The sequence below is a fragment of the Thalassophryne amazonica genome, chromosome 5 (assembly GCF_902500255.1).
Source record: "Thalassophryne amazonica chromosome 5, fThaAma1.1, whole genome shotgun sequence".
In the NCBI taxonomy this organism is placed as follows: Eukaryota; Metazoa; Chordata; class Actinopteri; order Batrachoidiformes; family Batrachoididae; genus Thalassophryne; species Thalassophryne amazonica.
This window is the reverse complement of record NC_047107.1, coordinates 66,475,002-66,490,324: the sequence shown is the minus strand read 5'-3', so window position 1 is coordinate 66,490,324 and position 15,323 is coordinate 66,475,002. Positions and strand designations below refer to the sequence as shown.

Below are 15,323 nucleotides of genomic sequence, written 5' to 3'. Positions count from 1 at the left end.
GAGCTTTTACACCCAGGTGCATCTCTTGCCCTCAGTTTTTCACAACAAATTAGATATAAGGACCAGTGTTGACTTTGAGCATTACATATGCCTTTGAGCCACTGGTAAACTGTCCAAATATGACATCTATGGTGTTTATTGATGTATAATGTAACTAAAACTTCAGTGTTGTGTAAGTATTGAAATAAATGCTTTATTGAGGCTGAGAGTCTAATCTAAGCCCAGCAGACTGCAATTATCAGCCCAGCTCAGGACTGAGAACATGTACTGGTACCTTGCATCACTTCAACCTCCACACTACGGAGCCACCCTAGGTCCTGAATGGCAGCCACTCATGCAGAAAATTAGTCCATCCCCAAATCTTGAAAGCAGCCAACTATCTACCATAGCAAGTTGAAACTTGGGCCTCCCTTTGGCCTTTTTCTGGTTATTGAGGTTCTCAACACTGAGGGTACCTGAATGCTGAGCAAAGCAAAGGTACTGGAATCACCAAACACCTCTGTGCAGTGACCTCATGACTCCACAATCTGTTAGAAGTGTCTCTCTACCTCAAAGACCAAGGATCTGAAGACATGAAGGTCACTGAGATAAGTGAATGTGCCTACAAGTCCAACACTTTTGTCAACCACACACACACACACACACACACACACACACACACACACACACCCACACACACACACACACACACACACACACACACACACACACACACACACACACACACCTCTGATGGCTGAGTCCAGGAAGTCCCTGAAAGCCTGGATCTTAGTCTTTATCCAAGACAAGCGCAAACCCAGATTCCTCATTCAGCATTTCACATGCTGCATTCAGGGAATCCAATGATTCCACAAAGATAACATTTTCTTCAAATTGGTGGTGAGTAAACCTTTCCTCACCAAACAAAGACACCTAAGCCCACACAATCAAAAGAATAACAATTTGGATTTGCAATATTTCTCAGTTATATTATATTCTGAAACATTTAAAGAGTGAATCCTTTTCCTTTAACTTTCATGTAAAGGTTTAAATTGTGTGGCTTCATTCTGGCCAGTCATATAGTTCAGTGGATTTTAATGGTTAAACTATTGAGAACATTTGGAACAAGTCAGTGCTATACTAAGTGACTATTAGGGCTAATCACCTTGTAATGTGATGAGTGCATTACGGTCGACTCCACAACATCCATTCTGAAGTGCCCAAGTTTTTCCCATTAAACAGACTAAAGCACTGACAGAGTAGAGACATATTCTGAAAGAAGGGGATTGGACTGTTTGGGTTTTTGAGTTAAAATGACAGTAGTGTGGACATTCATATTTGGTTCTTCTGAAGATGCAGAATCAGATTAAATTAACATCATAAAGTAATAAAAGAGACAGCTAAAATAACAGAAATGTATGAGCAATAGGAAAATTTCATTGAACTTCACCACAGCTGATTAGAACAGGGTGTGAACAGCACAGCGTTTTGGTCCTGTGTTCAATTACTAGTTTTTTTTTTTTGTTTGTTTGTTTTTTTGACTGTCAAACTCTAGTCTTTGCAAATTTAGAAACATTTCATGCTTTCACAGCCTAGTACAGTAAGGATGACAATAAATTTGAAAAAGAGGCACTTAATTGATAAGAGTTGTATGAAACTTTTTCAAACTCCTTTTTTTTCTTATATTGGGCATTGATTAATATTAAGACTTGGCTGTTGATGTGCAGTAGTGCATTCACATGTCCCACCTCCTGTAGCGTTCGTCTGAGTCTTAAAAGCAGGGTTTTGACAGCAATACAGTCCTGTTGCATCAGCCTTAGCGGAAGGATGTCCTTCCCTGGAGTTACGGGCTCATCTTCTTTACCCAAAGCTAGCCCTGAGCTCCACTCAGCAGGCAGCAGGCAGCTTGGACGCCTGGAGTCCCTGGAGGACAGGCAGAATGAAGGGAAGGGATTGGAGAGGAATGGAGAAATTAAATGTTAGCGTGACAGTAAATGTTAACACACCATCATTTTTATCCATCTTCAGCACTTTACAAAGTTCTCCTGGGGCATCTAGTAAAATTGCATCTTTATCTTTGGTTGTCACTGCCAGTGGAAAGGGTGTTTAATATGGTGCACGTCTCAGATTGCATGCACGTTCAATCAGTGTGCAAAAACAGACTGACCAATAATCCATATGGAACAATTACCAGGTGGGACAACAAATATTAGCGTGTATGTACATATGTAAATTCAGCACAGCTTCTTAAATTAATGTGTTTTTCTGCATCATAATAAGACCGGTAGAAAACCAAACAGGAAGGACACGTGTGCAGAGGCAAAAAGACAGGATGGAGACCAGGGCTTGTCACATTCAGAGAACATACCAGCTGCTCCCCATTGCCCCTAAGGATTTTGTTTTAATGAGCCCTCACTTGTGTAAGGGGGCTGTGTTAAAATTATTTAAAACTGACATGAGGTGACAGCATACTCCTACACAAACACACAAGCAAGTCCACATCTCTACACCTGCAGGCACACACAGGACAGCATACGCAGATCAAAGAAGCCAAAGCATATAGGTTCATCTAAAGACACAAGAAGACTTCAAAGGAAGTACAAATGTCAAGGCAAAGTGATGACGTGCAGGGCTCAAGTCGCAGTGACTCATGTCCTGTTTTCATTTTGCAGGGCCTCCAAGGTGCACTGGCAGCACTTTTACCTCACAGCAAGAAGATCTGAGGTTCAAAGCCAACTGTACCCCATTTTCCTTGCACAGCTGGTGTTGCGATAGGACGGGAATCCGGAAGAGACTAAAATGTGTGCCACATCAACATAATGTTTCAGCCCAGGTCTGCTGTGGCGACACCGAGCAAAACAAGACCAGCTGGAAGAATCCCACAGTCTCTTGTAGCACTGTGATTGGTCACAATATTACATTATCTACTGTCACAGCAGTGGGCACGTAGTGCGACTTTTGTTTTTGTTCACTCGCTACTTCCTCTGCTACCAAAGTGAAATGTTGCCACTGTACTGTGTACCATATTTATGGTCAAAGAAAACAAACATGTGGGATTGGCAGTGTCACAAAATTTGTCCTCAAATCCAGTATGTTGTTTCTAACATGTAAACTGAACAGATGTCTACATCCCCATTTGAGCGGCAAAAATTAATTTCAGGTGTTCTGACAGTCTTTGTCAATGATACAAAGTGTCCATTTGTTTGTTAATTTTCATAATAATAAAAATAATCATTTGGGAACCCAAAATTCAATGTTAAACTCCAGCTGGATTTATTCTCACTAAAGTTCTTTCATTGCTTTCTCTTTTACGTCTCATTATCAACAGATCGATTCAGTAATAAAATTATGAATCGTTATTCATATTCTCAAAAAGTCAGTCACCTGTGTTTGTCCCTGTACATATGTAAATATTACACCAGTTGTTTTTCTTGTGTCCAGTTGAAGACAGATGTTTAATCAATCTGGAACTTATGACTTTCCGATCAAAGACTGATTAATATTGATTAACATGACACTCCTGCTCGTCTAGAGCAGGTGGTGCCTCCTTTTTTTCAAGGTTTAATTTAATTTCATATTCAATTAAATATTGATTAAAGTTATACTGCTTACAATATTTCATTGTGCGACCATAGAAGGCAGCTCAATATTGACTGAATTTCAATTTCTTACATTTTTTTATTTTACTGAATTTATTTCAGCACACATGGATCCAAGCAATTAAAAAAACATACAAAGAAAGAACAAGAGGGAAAAAACAGTCCAACAAAGAAAATAGAAAATAGTCCAACAGTGCACCCATGTGGCCGAAAGGGGTTAGGCAGAAGCAAAGCTTGTAGATGCCTACCCCATTAACCAAAGAAATAAAAATTGTACATATGTATATAAAAAAATCAGACATCCATCCAGTTAAATTCAGTCCAAAAGGAGTGGGGGAAGCAAAAAAAACCCATTTATTTCCACTCCCTATTTCAACCGCTCAATCACTGCAACTCATAGGACACAATCCCAATGTTACTGAACAAACTACATTCACAATTCAGCAACTCACAAACTCATTTTTCTTCATCAGTCACATATTTAGAGCACATCATTTCTTTATATTGATATTTAAACTGAATAATATTTGGACATCGCTTACATATATTAATACTGCCCCGTGTGGTGCGATATTAATAATTTATTTATTCATTACATATTATTTTGGTACTGCCACTTGAGGCCATTTGATGTTAATATTAAGATTAGATTATTTAAATTAATTACAATGGCAATTAACAAAATAATTGATTATAATTAATCAATTATTTAATTACATTTTTTATATGTCTGATATTTATATTGTGTATTTATATTGCAAACTGTTTTTCTTTTTTACTTTCACTTTTGATACTCTGTGTGCTTCTTACCCTGTGTGCTGCTGTAGGACCAAGGGATCAATAAAGTTCTATCTAATCTAATCAAATCTAAATTGTTTTGGTAATTGAATCGTCATTTATATTCTTCTTTTTTGTTGTCCAAATTCTTCTGAAATGTAAGTATTGTATGGTACCTTTAATCTTCTCTAACAGTAAACTGAATATCTTTGGTTTGTGGACAAAAGAAGACATTTGAGGATGCCACATTAAGCTTTGAGAAACACTCAATGTATTTTTTAAATTTATTTATTTTTATTTTTACCATTTTCTGGCATGTAATGGACCAACCATCTAATAAAAACAGATGCATCTGCATCTGCATTGTCCCATGCATCTGCATCTGCATTGTCCCAGCCCACCCAGCTGTAAATGGGTACAAGCCTTGACTAGGAAACCAACCCACGTTGGACTGGTCTCCTGACTGGGGATTCGCGGATCCTCATCCACCTCAAATCCAGGGTTAAGCAATGACAGCAATGGTCCTCAAGACCTATATAGAACTTACTTCTTCCTTTTAAGATGAGCGCAACTAGTGCACTTCCAGTGAGCCTGAGAAAATTTTGAAATTTATAACCATTTGAAACACTATTTCCTGCATTTTGAGGGCTATTTTGTGTTGCTAACTCAGATGTTAAATAATGTGTGACATGTCCTTTAGAAAAGAAAAAACAAAACAGAAAAGTCCTCCTATGCTGGTTAAATCACAGCATAGGAGCCCCCTATGCTCAACTGTGCTTGCGAGAACCCTGGGGATGAAGTAAAATTAAAAAAAAAAACTAATTCCTAAAGTACTAATATACTGCGCAGACATGCTAAGTGGTATGTTGTTTTGTCTTTAATCCTACATCAACACTGTCCCCTTAATCCTGCATCTCACCATCATCATGAGGACACTTCACTGTTGAGAGCTTTGACTCAGTGGAGCTCGTCACAGCTGTTTGTGCGGATTCTTAATTCACTACTTTGCATCAGAGTAAATCCACAACACTTCAAATTGCAGTGGCAACCTTGTGTCTGGATCTGTGGATACCACTGACTGCACGTCGGCTGGTATGGTTGTGTGCGTGCATGGTTGTGTGCACGCATAAGAGCACTCTGTTGGTGTGCCACATATCAAACACCTTTTTAATTAACAAAGCTTTCAACATTAAGCACAGCAAAGCCCCAGGCTATCTGACAGAAAAAGAGATGAAATCTCTCCAAAAAGCCAAGTTCATAAGTCACTGTTTAAGAACCTTGAGCAAACAAGGCCCCAACAAAATGCAATTCTCTACTTTCACTAAATTGCGACACTTTGTGGGCTGAATTCAGACACGCATAACAGGGAGAGATCAACTAAGGCTCTTTTAATTAACTGTTCCATTTGAGAAAACAGTCCATTAAACATTAAACAGGCCTTTGGAGCAATTCTTCCTCAGTCTCTGGTCTCTGGCCTCTGTTCTTTGTCTAACCTTCTACATTTACTCACTGGAGCAAGAAGAGACACAAAGTCACAGGAGGCTAGGTTGCTCAATGTCATCACTTTCCTCATTGCTTTAAGTCTTCCAATCAAACATCACTATTAATATGTGTAACATAAGTACAGCATAGGTAAGCACTCAGGCTGCATGCCTCCCCCAAAGATGAACAACCCTGAAATTTTTCCTTGTGCTGGTAACAACACTGGGCCTGGATAACAAATTTTGGATGAGCAGAAAGTTTGGTTCATTTTAGTGAGCTTGTGTAGAAAATCAATCAAAAACAATACATGCTATTGGTCTCAGACTGTGCAAATAATTAGGGGCATCGACAAATTGCTATTTAAGCAGCAGGAAATATCAGCATAAAATGAGGGCGGAGCGCCACATTATGCAGGCTGATACATCATGAACTTATCCAATCAGATTGTGATCTGTCTTCCCCTTTAACAGCCAAGATGCACCTAAACACGATGCAGTGCTACTGAGACGACGATGCTGGAATGTGTGGATTACTGACAGGTAATGCATGGAATTAGCAGTCAGAAGAGATATAATGCTGGAAATAACAGTGACGAGTATGATCAACTTATACTTATGACCACCTGCCTATGAAGGTCTCGCTTTTGCCAGCAAAACAGCCTTGAGATGTTGAGGCATGGATTCCACAAGACCTCTGAAGATGTGCTATCTGGCACCAAGACATTAGCAGCAGATTCTTCTGTCTGATATACAACCCCTGGCAAAAATTATGGAATCACCGGCCTCAGAGGATGTTCATTCAGTTGTTTAATTTTGTAGAAAAAAAGCAGATCACAGACATGACACAAAACTAGTCATTTCAAATGGCAACTTTCTGGCTTTAAGAAACACTATAAGAAATCAAGAAAAAAAGATTGTGGCAGTGAGTAACGGTTACTTTTTTAGACCAAGCAGAGGAAAAAAATATGGAATCACTCAATTCTGAGGAAAAAATTATGGAATCACCCTGTAAATTTTCATCCCCAAAACTAACACCTGCATCATATCAGATCTGCTTGTTAGTCTGCATCTAAAAAGGAGTGATCACACCTTGGAGAGCTGTTGCACCAAGTTTACTGACATGAATCATGGCTCCAACACGAGAGATGTCAATTGAAACAAAGGAGAGGATTATCAAACTCTTAAAAGAGAGTAAATCATCACGCAATGTTGCAAAAGATGTTGGTTGATCACAGTCAGCTGTGTCTAAACTCTGGACCAAATACAAACAACATGGGAAGGTTGTTAAAGGCAAACATACTGGTAGACCAAGGAAGACAAAGCGTCAAGACAGAAAACTTAAAGCAATATGTCTCAAAAATCGAAAAATGTACAACAAAACAAATGAGGAACGAATGGGAGGAAACTGGAGTCAACGTCTGTGACCGAACTGTAAGAAACCGCCTAAAGGAAATGGGATTTACATACAGAAAAGCTAAATGAAAGGCATCATTAACACCTAAACAGAAAAAAACAAGGTTACAATGGGCTAAGGAAAAGCAACTGTGGACTGTGGATGACTGGATGAAAGTCATATTCAGTGATGAATCTCGAATCTGCATTGGGCAAGGTGATGATGCTGGAACTTTTGTTTGGTGCCGTTCCAATGAGATTTATAAAGATGACTGCCTGAAGAGAACATGTAAATTTCCACAGTCATTGATGATATGGGGCTGCATGTCAGGTCAAGGCACTGGGGAGATGGCTGTCATTACATCATCAATAAATGCACAAGTTTATGTTGATATTTTGGACAATTGAAAGGATGTTTGGGGATGATGAAATCATTTTTCAAGATGATAATGCATCTTGCCATAGAGCAAAAACTGCAAAAACATTCCTTGCAAAAAGACACATAGGGTCAATGTCATGGCATAGGGTCAATGTCAATGAGAATATCTGATTTGATGCAGGTGTTAATTTGGGGGATGAAAATTTACAGGGTGATTCCATAATTTTTTCCTCAGAATTGAGTGATTCCATATTTTTTCCTCTGCTTGGTCTAAAAAAGTAACCGTTACTGACTGCCACAATCTTTTTTTCTTGATTTCTTATAGTGTTTCTTAAAGCCAGAAAGTTGCCATTTGAAATGATTTTATTTTTGTGTCATCTGTGATCTGCTTTTTTTTCTACAAAATTAAACAACTGAATGAACATCCTCTGAGGCCGGTGATTCCATAATTTTTGCCAGGGGTTGTAATCACATGGTCCAGCCATTGTTCCCCACCTGCAACAATGAGCCTTGGCCTCCTATGACCCTGTTGCCAGTTCACCAGTCTTCCTTCCTTTCACTACTTTTGGTGAAAGGAAAACATCCGACAAGAGATGTAATTTTGGGGGTGCTCTGACCCAATCGTCTAGCCACCATAATTTGGCCATTATCAAAGTCACTGAAACCTTTGTGTATCCCCATTTTTCCTGCTTCCAACACATCAACTTCAAGGAACAAATGTTAACTTGCTGCCTAATTTATTGCATCCACTGACAGGCACCATCGTTACGAGACAATCAATGCTATTCACGTCTCATGTCAGTGGTCACAATGTTATGGTACAATTTCAATTTATTTTCATTTATATATATGGCTTTGGCGTTATGGTTGATTGTGTATGTGGTGGGAATGGACTGGTTGCCTGCCTGGGTGGCTGCCATCTACCACCCAAGGCAGCAAAATCACCAGTGCTAAATTAACACTGCCAGTGTGTTTATACTCCCCACTGCCCCAGTGTGGACCCATATAGACACTGCCAGTGTCAATTTAACGCGGGTGACTTTGCTGTGTACGCTTGGCACTAATGCTTGCTCACAGACCTGACCTGACCTGGGCCCGGTTTCATAAAGCATCCTAACCTTTCAGTCTACTAAACTTTCTTAGTGGACTACAGTTAGTCACCCAACATTATTCGTCTAATCACCGTTTCACATCGATGGCTAAACTTGATTAGCTGTCTTACCTTAGTCGACTGTTTTCACAGGCATAACGGCCTTGCGCATGCTGTTTTGTTTACTTCCGGGTTGGTCGTTGTCATGAACTATCCAGCCTTTGTTTTGTTAACTGGCTTTAATATACGAGTATTTACGGACCCGTATGAACTGCAGATGGAAGTGCTTAGCACTTAGCAGTTTCACTCTTCAGTTTCTTCTTCTACACTTTCATCAACCTTTTTGTGCACACAATGCTGCTCAGCGTAACAGCAATGTCCAGTGGCTGGTGTGAGAAATGTCACAAACACATAATGACAGTCGTCTGCTGCAATCATGGCCAAAAGCAGAGGAAGTTCTCCTTTTGAAGGAATACGAGCCATGTAGGTGGGCTTTTGAGTGTTCAATCAAGTGGTGGGACATGGTAGCTGCCATTTTTTGAGGTAAGACATTGAAGTTTTATTGACTAAAATAAGATTAGTGTACCAGGGTAAAAAGTTTAGTCGAGTAACGTAAAACTTCAGCCGACTAAATACTTTGTGCAACAACTAACGTCAAAAAACTTGTCAACTAAGTGAGTTTATTTGACTGTTTTTGTTTTCTGATACTATCAATCAATCAATCAACTTTTTTCTTATATAGCGCCAAATCACAACAAACAGCTGCCCCAAGGCGCTCCACATTGCAAGGCAAGGCCACACAACAACTATGAAAAACCCCAACGGTCAAAACGACCCCCCATGAGCAAGCACCCGGCCACAGTGGGAAGGAAAAACTCCCCCTCAACAGGAAGAAACCTCCAGCAGAACCAGGCCCAGGGAGGGGCAGTCCTCCGCTGAGACTGGCCGGGGCCGAGGGAAAGAACCAGGAAAAAGACATGCCGTGAAGGGGGGCAGAGATCGATCACTAAAGATTAAATGCAGAGTGATGCATACGGAGCAAAAAGAGAAAGAAACAGTGCATCATGGGAACCCCCCCACAGTCTACTTTTAGGACAACCTGATAATAATGAATTACAATAGTCCAGCCTAGAGGAAATAAATACATGAATTAATTTTTCAGCATCACTCTGAGACAAGACCTTTCTGATTTTAGAGATATTGCGTAAATGCAAAAAGGCAGTCCTACATATTTGTTTAATATGCGCTTTGAATGACATATCCTGATAAAAAATGACTCCAAGATTTCTCACAGTATTACTAGAGATCAGGGAAATGCCATCCAGAGTAACGATCTGGTTAGACACCATGCTTCTAAGATTTGTGGGGCCAAGTACAATAACTTCAGTTTTATCTGAGTTTAAAAGCAGGAAATTAGAGGTCATCCATGTCTTTATGTCTGTAAGACAATCCTGCAGTTTAGCTAATTGGTGTGTATCCTCTGGCTTCATGGATAGATAAAGCTGGGTATCATCTGCGTAACAATGAAAATTTAAGCAATACCGTCTAATAATACTGCCTAAGGGAAGCATGTATAAAGTGAATAAAATTGGTCCTAGCACAGAACCTTGTGGAACTCCATAATTAACTTTAGTCTGTGAAGAAGATTCCCCAGTTACATGAACAAACTGTAATCTATTAGACAAATATGATTCAAACCACCGCAGCGCAGTGCCTTTAATACCTATGACATGCTCTAATCTCTGTAATAAAATTTTATGGTCAACAGTATCAAAAGCAGCACTGAGGTCCAACAAAACAAGCACAGAGATAAGTCCACTGTCCGAAGCCATAAGAAGATCATTTGTAACCTTCACTAATGCTGTTTCTGTACTATGATGAATTCTAAAACCTGACTGAAACTCTTCAAATAGACCATTCCTCTGCAGGTGATCAGTTAGCTGTTTTACAACTACCCTCTCAAGAATCTTTGAGAGAAAAGGAAGGTTGGAGATTGGCCTATAATTAGCTAAGATAGCTGGGTCAAGTGATGGCTTTTTAAGTAATGGTTTAATTACTGCCACCTTAAAGGCCTGTGGTACATAACCAACTAACAAAGATAGATTGATCATATTTAAGATTGAAGCATTGAATAATGGTAGGACTTCCTTGAGCAGCCTGGCAGGAATGGGGTCTAATAAACATGTTGATGGTTTGGATGAAGTAACTAATGAAAATAACTCAGACAGAACAATCGGAGAGAAAGAGTCTAACCAAATACCGGCATCACTGAAAGCAGCCAAAGATAACGATACATCTTTGGGATGGTTATGAGTAATTTTTTCTCTAATAGTCAAAATTTTGTTAGCAAAGAAAGTCATGAAGTCATTACTAGTTAAAGTTAATGGAATACTCAGCTCAATAGAGCTCTGACTCTTTGTCAGCCTGGCTACAGTGCTGAAAAGAAACCTGGGGTTGTTCTTATTTTCTTCAATTAGTGATGAGTAGAAAGATGTCCTAGCTTTACGGAGGGCTTTTTTATAGAGCAACAAACTCTTTTTCCAGGCTAAGTGAAGATCTTCTAAATTAGTGAGACGCCATTTCCTCTCCAACTTACGGGTTATCTGCTTTAAGCTACGAGTTTGTGAGTTATACCACGGAGTCAGACACTTCTGATTTAAAGCTCTCTTTTTCAGAGGAGCTACAGCATCCAAGGTTGTCTTCAATGAGGATGTAAAACTATTGACGAGATACTCTAACTCCCTTACAGAGTTTAGGTAGCTACTCTGCTCTGTGTTGGTATATGACATTAGAGAACATAAAGAAGGAATCATATCCTTAAACCTAGTTACAGCGCTTTCTGAAAGACTTCTAGTGTAATGAAACTTATTCCCCACTGCAGGGTAGTCCATCAGGGTAAATGTAAATGTTATTAAAAAATGATCAGACAGAAGGGAGTTTTCAGGGAATACTGTTAAGTCTTCTATTTCCATACCATAAGTCAGAACAAGATCTAAGATATGATTAAAGTGGTGGGTGGACTCATTTACTTTTTGAGCAAAGCCAATAGAGTCTAATAATAGATTAAATGCAGTGTTGAGGCTGTCATTCTCAGCATCTGTGTGGATGTTAAAATCGCCCACTATAATTATCTTATCTGAGCTAAGCACTAAGTCAGACAAAAGGTCTGAAAATTCACAGAGAAACTCACAGTAACGACCAGGTGGACGATAGATAATAACAAATAAAACTGGTTTTTGAGACTTCCAATTTGGATGGACAAGACTAAGAGACAAGCTTTCAAATGAATTAAAGCTCTGTCTAGGTTTTTGATTAATTAATAAGCTGGAATGGAAGATTGCTGCTAATCCTCCGCCCCGGCCCGTGCTACGAGCATTCTGACAGTTAGTGTGACTCGGGGGTGTTGACTCATTTAAACTAACATATTCATCCTGCTGTAACCAGGTTTCTGTAAGGCAGAATAAATCAATATGTTGATCAATTATTATATCATTTACCAACAGGGACTTAGAAGAGAGAGACCTAATGTTTAATAGACCACATTTAACTGTTTTAGTCTGTGGTGCAATTGAAGGTGCTATATTATTTTTTCTTTTTGAATTTTTATGCTTAAATAGATTTTTGCTGATTATTGGTGGCCTGGGAGCAGGCACCGTCTCCACGGGGACGGGGCAACGAGGGGACAGCAGGGGGAGAGAAGCTGCAGAGAGGTGTATAAGACCACAGCTCTGCCTCCTGGTCCCAACGCTGGACAGTCACAGTTTGGAGGATCCAAGAAAATTGGCCAGATTTCTAGAAATGAGAGCTGCTCCATCCAAAGTGGGATGGATGCCGTCTCTCCTAACAAGACCAGGTTTTCCCCAGAAGCTTTGCCAATTATCAATGAAGCCCACCTCATTTTTTGGACACCACTCAGACAGCCAGCAATTCAAGGAGAACATGCGGCTAAACATGTCACTCCCGGTCTGATTGGGGAGGGGCCCAGAGAAAACAACAGAGTCCGACATTGTTTTTGCAAAGTTACACACCGATTTAATGTTAATTTTAGTGACCTCCGATTGGCGTAACCGAGTGTCATTACTGCCGACGTGAATTACAATCTTACCAAATTTACGCTTAGCCTTAGCCAGCAATTTCAAATGTCCTTCGATGTCGCCTGCTCTGGCCCCCGGAAGACAATTGACAACGGTTGCTGGTGTCGCTAACCTCACATTTCTCAAAACAGAGTCGCCAACAACCAGAGCCCGATCCTCGGCGAGTGTATCGTCGAGTGGGGAAAAACGGTTAGAGATGTGAACGGGTTGACGGTGTACACGGGGCTTCTGTTTAGGGCTACGCTTCCTCCTCACAGTCACCCAGTCAGCCTGCTTTCCCGACTGCCCGGGATCTGCCAGGGGGGAGCTAACAGCGGCTAAGCTACCTTGGTCCGCACCGACTACAGGGGCCTGGCTAGCTGTAGAATTTTCCACGGTGCGGAGCCGAGTCTCCAATTCGCCCAGCCTGGCCTCCAAAGCTACAAATAAGCTGCACTTATTACAAGTACCGTTACTGCTAAAGGAGGCCGAGGAATAACTAAACATTTCACACCCAGAGCAGAAAAGTACGGGAGAGACAGGAGAAGCCGCCATGCTAAATCGGCTAAGAGCTAGTAGCTACGCAACCCAGCGGATTCCTAAAAACACACAAAGTGAATAATGTGTAAATAATTTAGAGGTGATTCAGCAGAAGGAGTGCCCCAATTAAGGCACCAAACAGGCCATGAAGCAGCACAGGTAACGCTTCCCCTTCTAAATACTACACAGTATTTAGAAGGGGAAAAAAATAACTGTCAAATACATGTGTTGCTGACCTAGCCACACTACAATACTGGAATTTGTACTGGAATAATAGAATATTGGGAGTTCCACTTTCATAATTTAATCCTGGAAGGTTTGTAATTTATGTAAACCATAAAGGTTCTAAATCAACAGTTGTACTACTGTTTCAGGAAAGCATAACAAGGATTGTGTACTCTACTTTTCTTTTTGTTTTCCTGTTCAGCTTCTCTCATTCATTTCAGGGTGACACAATGGTTCATCCATCTCCGGTACAGAGCTCCCAATTTTTATGATCTGCATTTTATTTGGCAAATATTATGCTCTTCCTGATGCAATTTCAATTTTACAAGGAGAAAGAACCTAATATGCGTGTTTTAATGATGGGACCAAACCCACGCAGACAGAGAAAATATACAAGCTACACAGAGAAAGGAACTGGAAATTGATGGACTTCTGCCTCACAGCAAGAAGGTCTGGGGTCACAGAACTTGAGTACAGAAATACAAACCTCCGGTCTGTAAACTGCAAAGACAAGTCGTGAGTTCATGGATCTGCACATCGAGGAAAGCAAGAAAAGAGAGCAGTAAAAGAGGCAGACATGGAAGCAGCAATGAGGAGCTCTTTATCATCAAGAGACCATGTTCACTTTGACTGATAGCCATTTAGAGAGGAGGTGAGAGGAAATTGGATGCCTTTATTTCCATTCTCTCAGAAATATCACCAAGTAAACAGTGGCTGGGAACATTAAGTCAGACAGCAAATTCTCCAGGAAAAATGTTCTTTGAGCAAAACAAGCCCATATCACTCAAATATCGATCAACATAAGCCACTCCAAAGACTTCTCGCTGAGAAGGTCGCACTGAATTGCTCCCTCATTTACCCTTATATTCCCTTCCCTACTTGCCCCCACCCACTCTCTCTCTCTCCTTTTCACAATTACCCACTCACTTTCTGTCTTCAACCTCTTATAACACACAGCTCTCTTTCTATTCATCACTCATTCATTCTTCATCTCACTACCTCTCCAATCTCCCCTGTGTGTCTCTTCACTCGTCTTTGTTCACCTACCCTTCACCCGACCTCCTGTCTTCCATCGCTACACCCTCTTCTTGCACCTCCGTTTCTTCTTTTCCTATCATTCTGACAACCACAACACTAAATTCTTGCTATATAAAAGGCTAAGACACCCCCTTGGGGCATTCTGCTGAGCATGGCAGACAAATGTCAATGAAGCCTTCTGTCTTTTGAGGACAGGTGAGCACTGTCTGTCAAACAGCCATAGGAGCTTTTGTTCCCTTAAATGATATTCTTTGGAGCACATGTTCTTCAACTTAGCCTATATGTGTCAAGTGTGTCTGCATATTTCTTTGCTGTGTTAAACTCATATGAGCATAAGTACATGGCGGGGATCAGATTTTTTTTTCTACCTCTGTATGTTTCAAAGTTAAACACGCCCACATTTTCCCCAAATCTCCACCAAGGTTTCAGATTTAGAGTGTTTTATTCTTTGTTTTCTAACTTGGGTCCCACTCTCATCTCTGAAACAAAAGGATCAAACAATCCTTGTGTATCCTTCAACAATTAGATCAGAGACAACCTTATTTAAAGCAACAGTATAAAGACAGTCGCAGGTACAGCAATCTGACATTTGGCCCCAGTGAACTTGACCTTCACCTAAATAATTGACCTCTGTGTGACCTTGTCAGGGAAAATTCTGAAACCTCCCTAAGTGTGGGTAACATTTGGTCCAAACTGGGTTGAAAACCAAATTTGTTGACCTTGACCTTTACACACACACAAAAAAAAAAT

General features: G+C 40.3%; 1 protein-coding gene across 1 annotated transcript in view; it reads right to left on the bottom strand.

Annotated features, from left to right (window-relative positions):
- Nucleotides 1-15,323, bottom strand: part of ccser1 (coiled-coil serine-rich protein 1) — a 592,747-nt gene that overhangs the window by 335,847 nt on the left and 241,577 nt on the right. Inside the window, exon 7 of the mRNA XM_034170482.1 lies at nucleotides 1,728-1,902. Coding sequence (XP_034026373.1) covers nucleotides 1,728-1,902 — 175 coding nt within the window. The remainder of the gene's footprint in view (nucleotides 1-1,727; nucleotides 1,903-15,323) is intronic.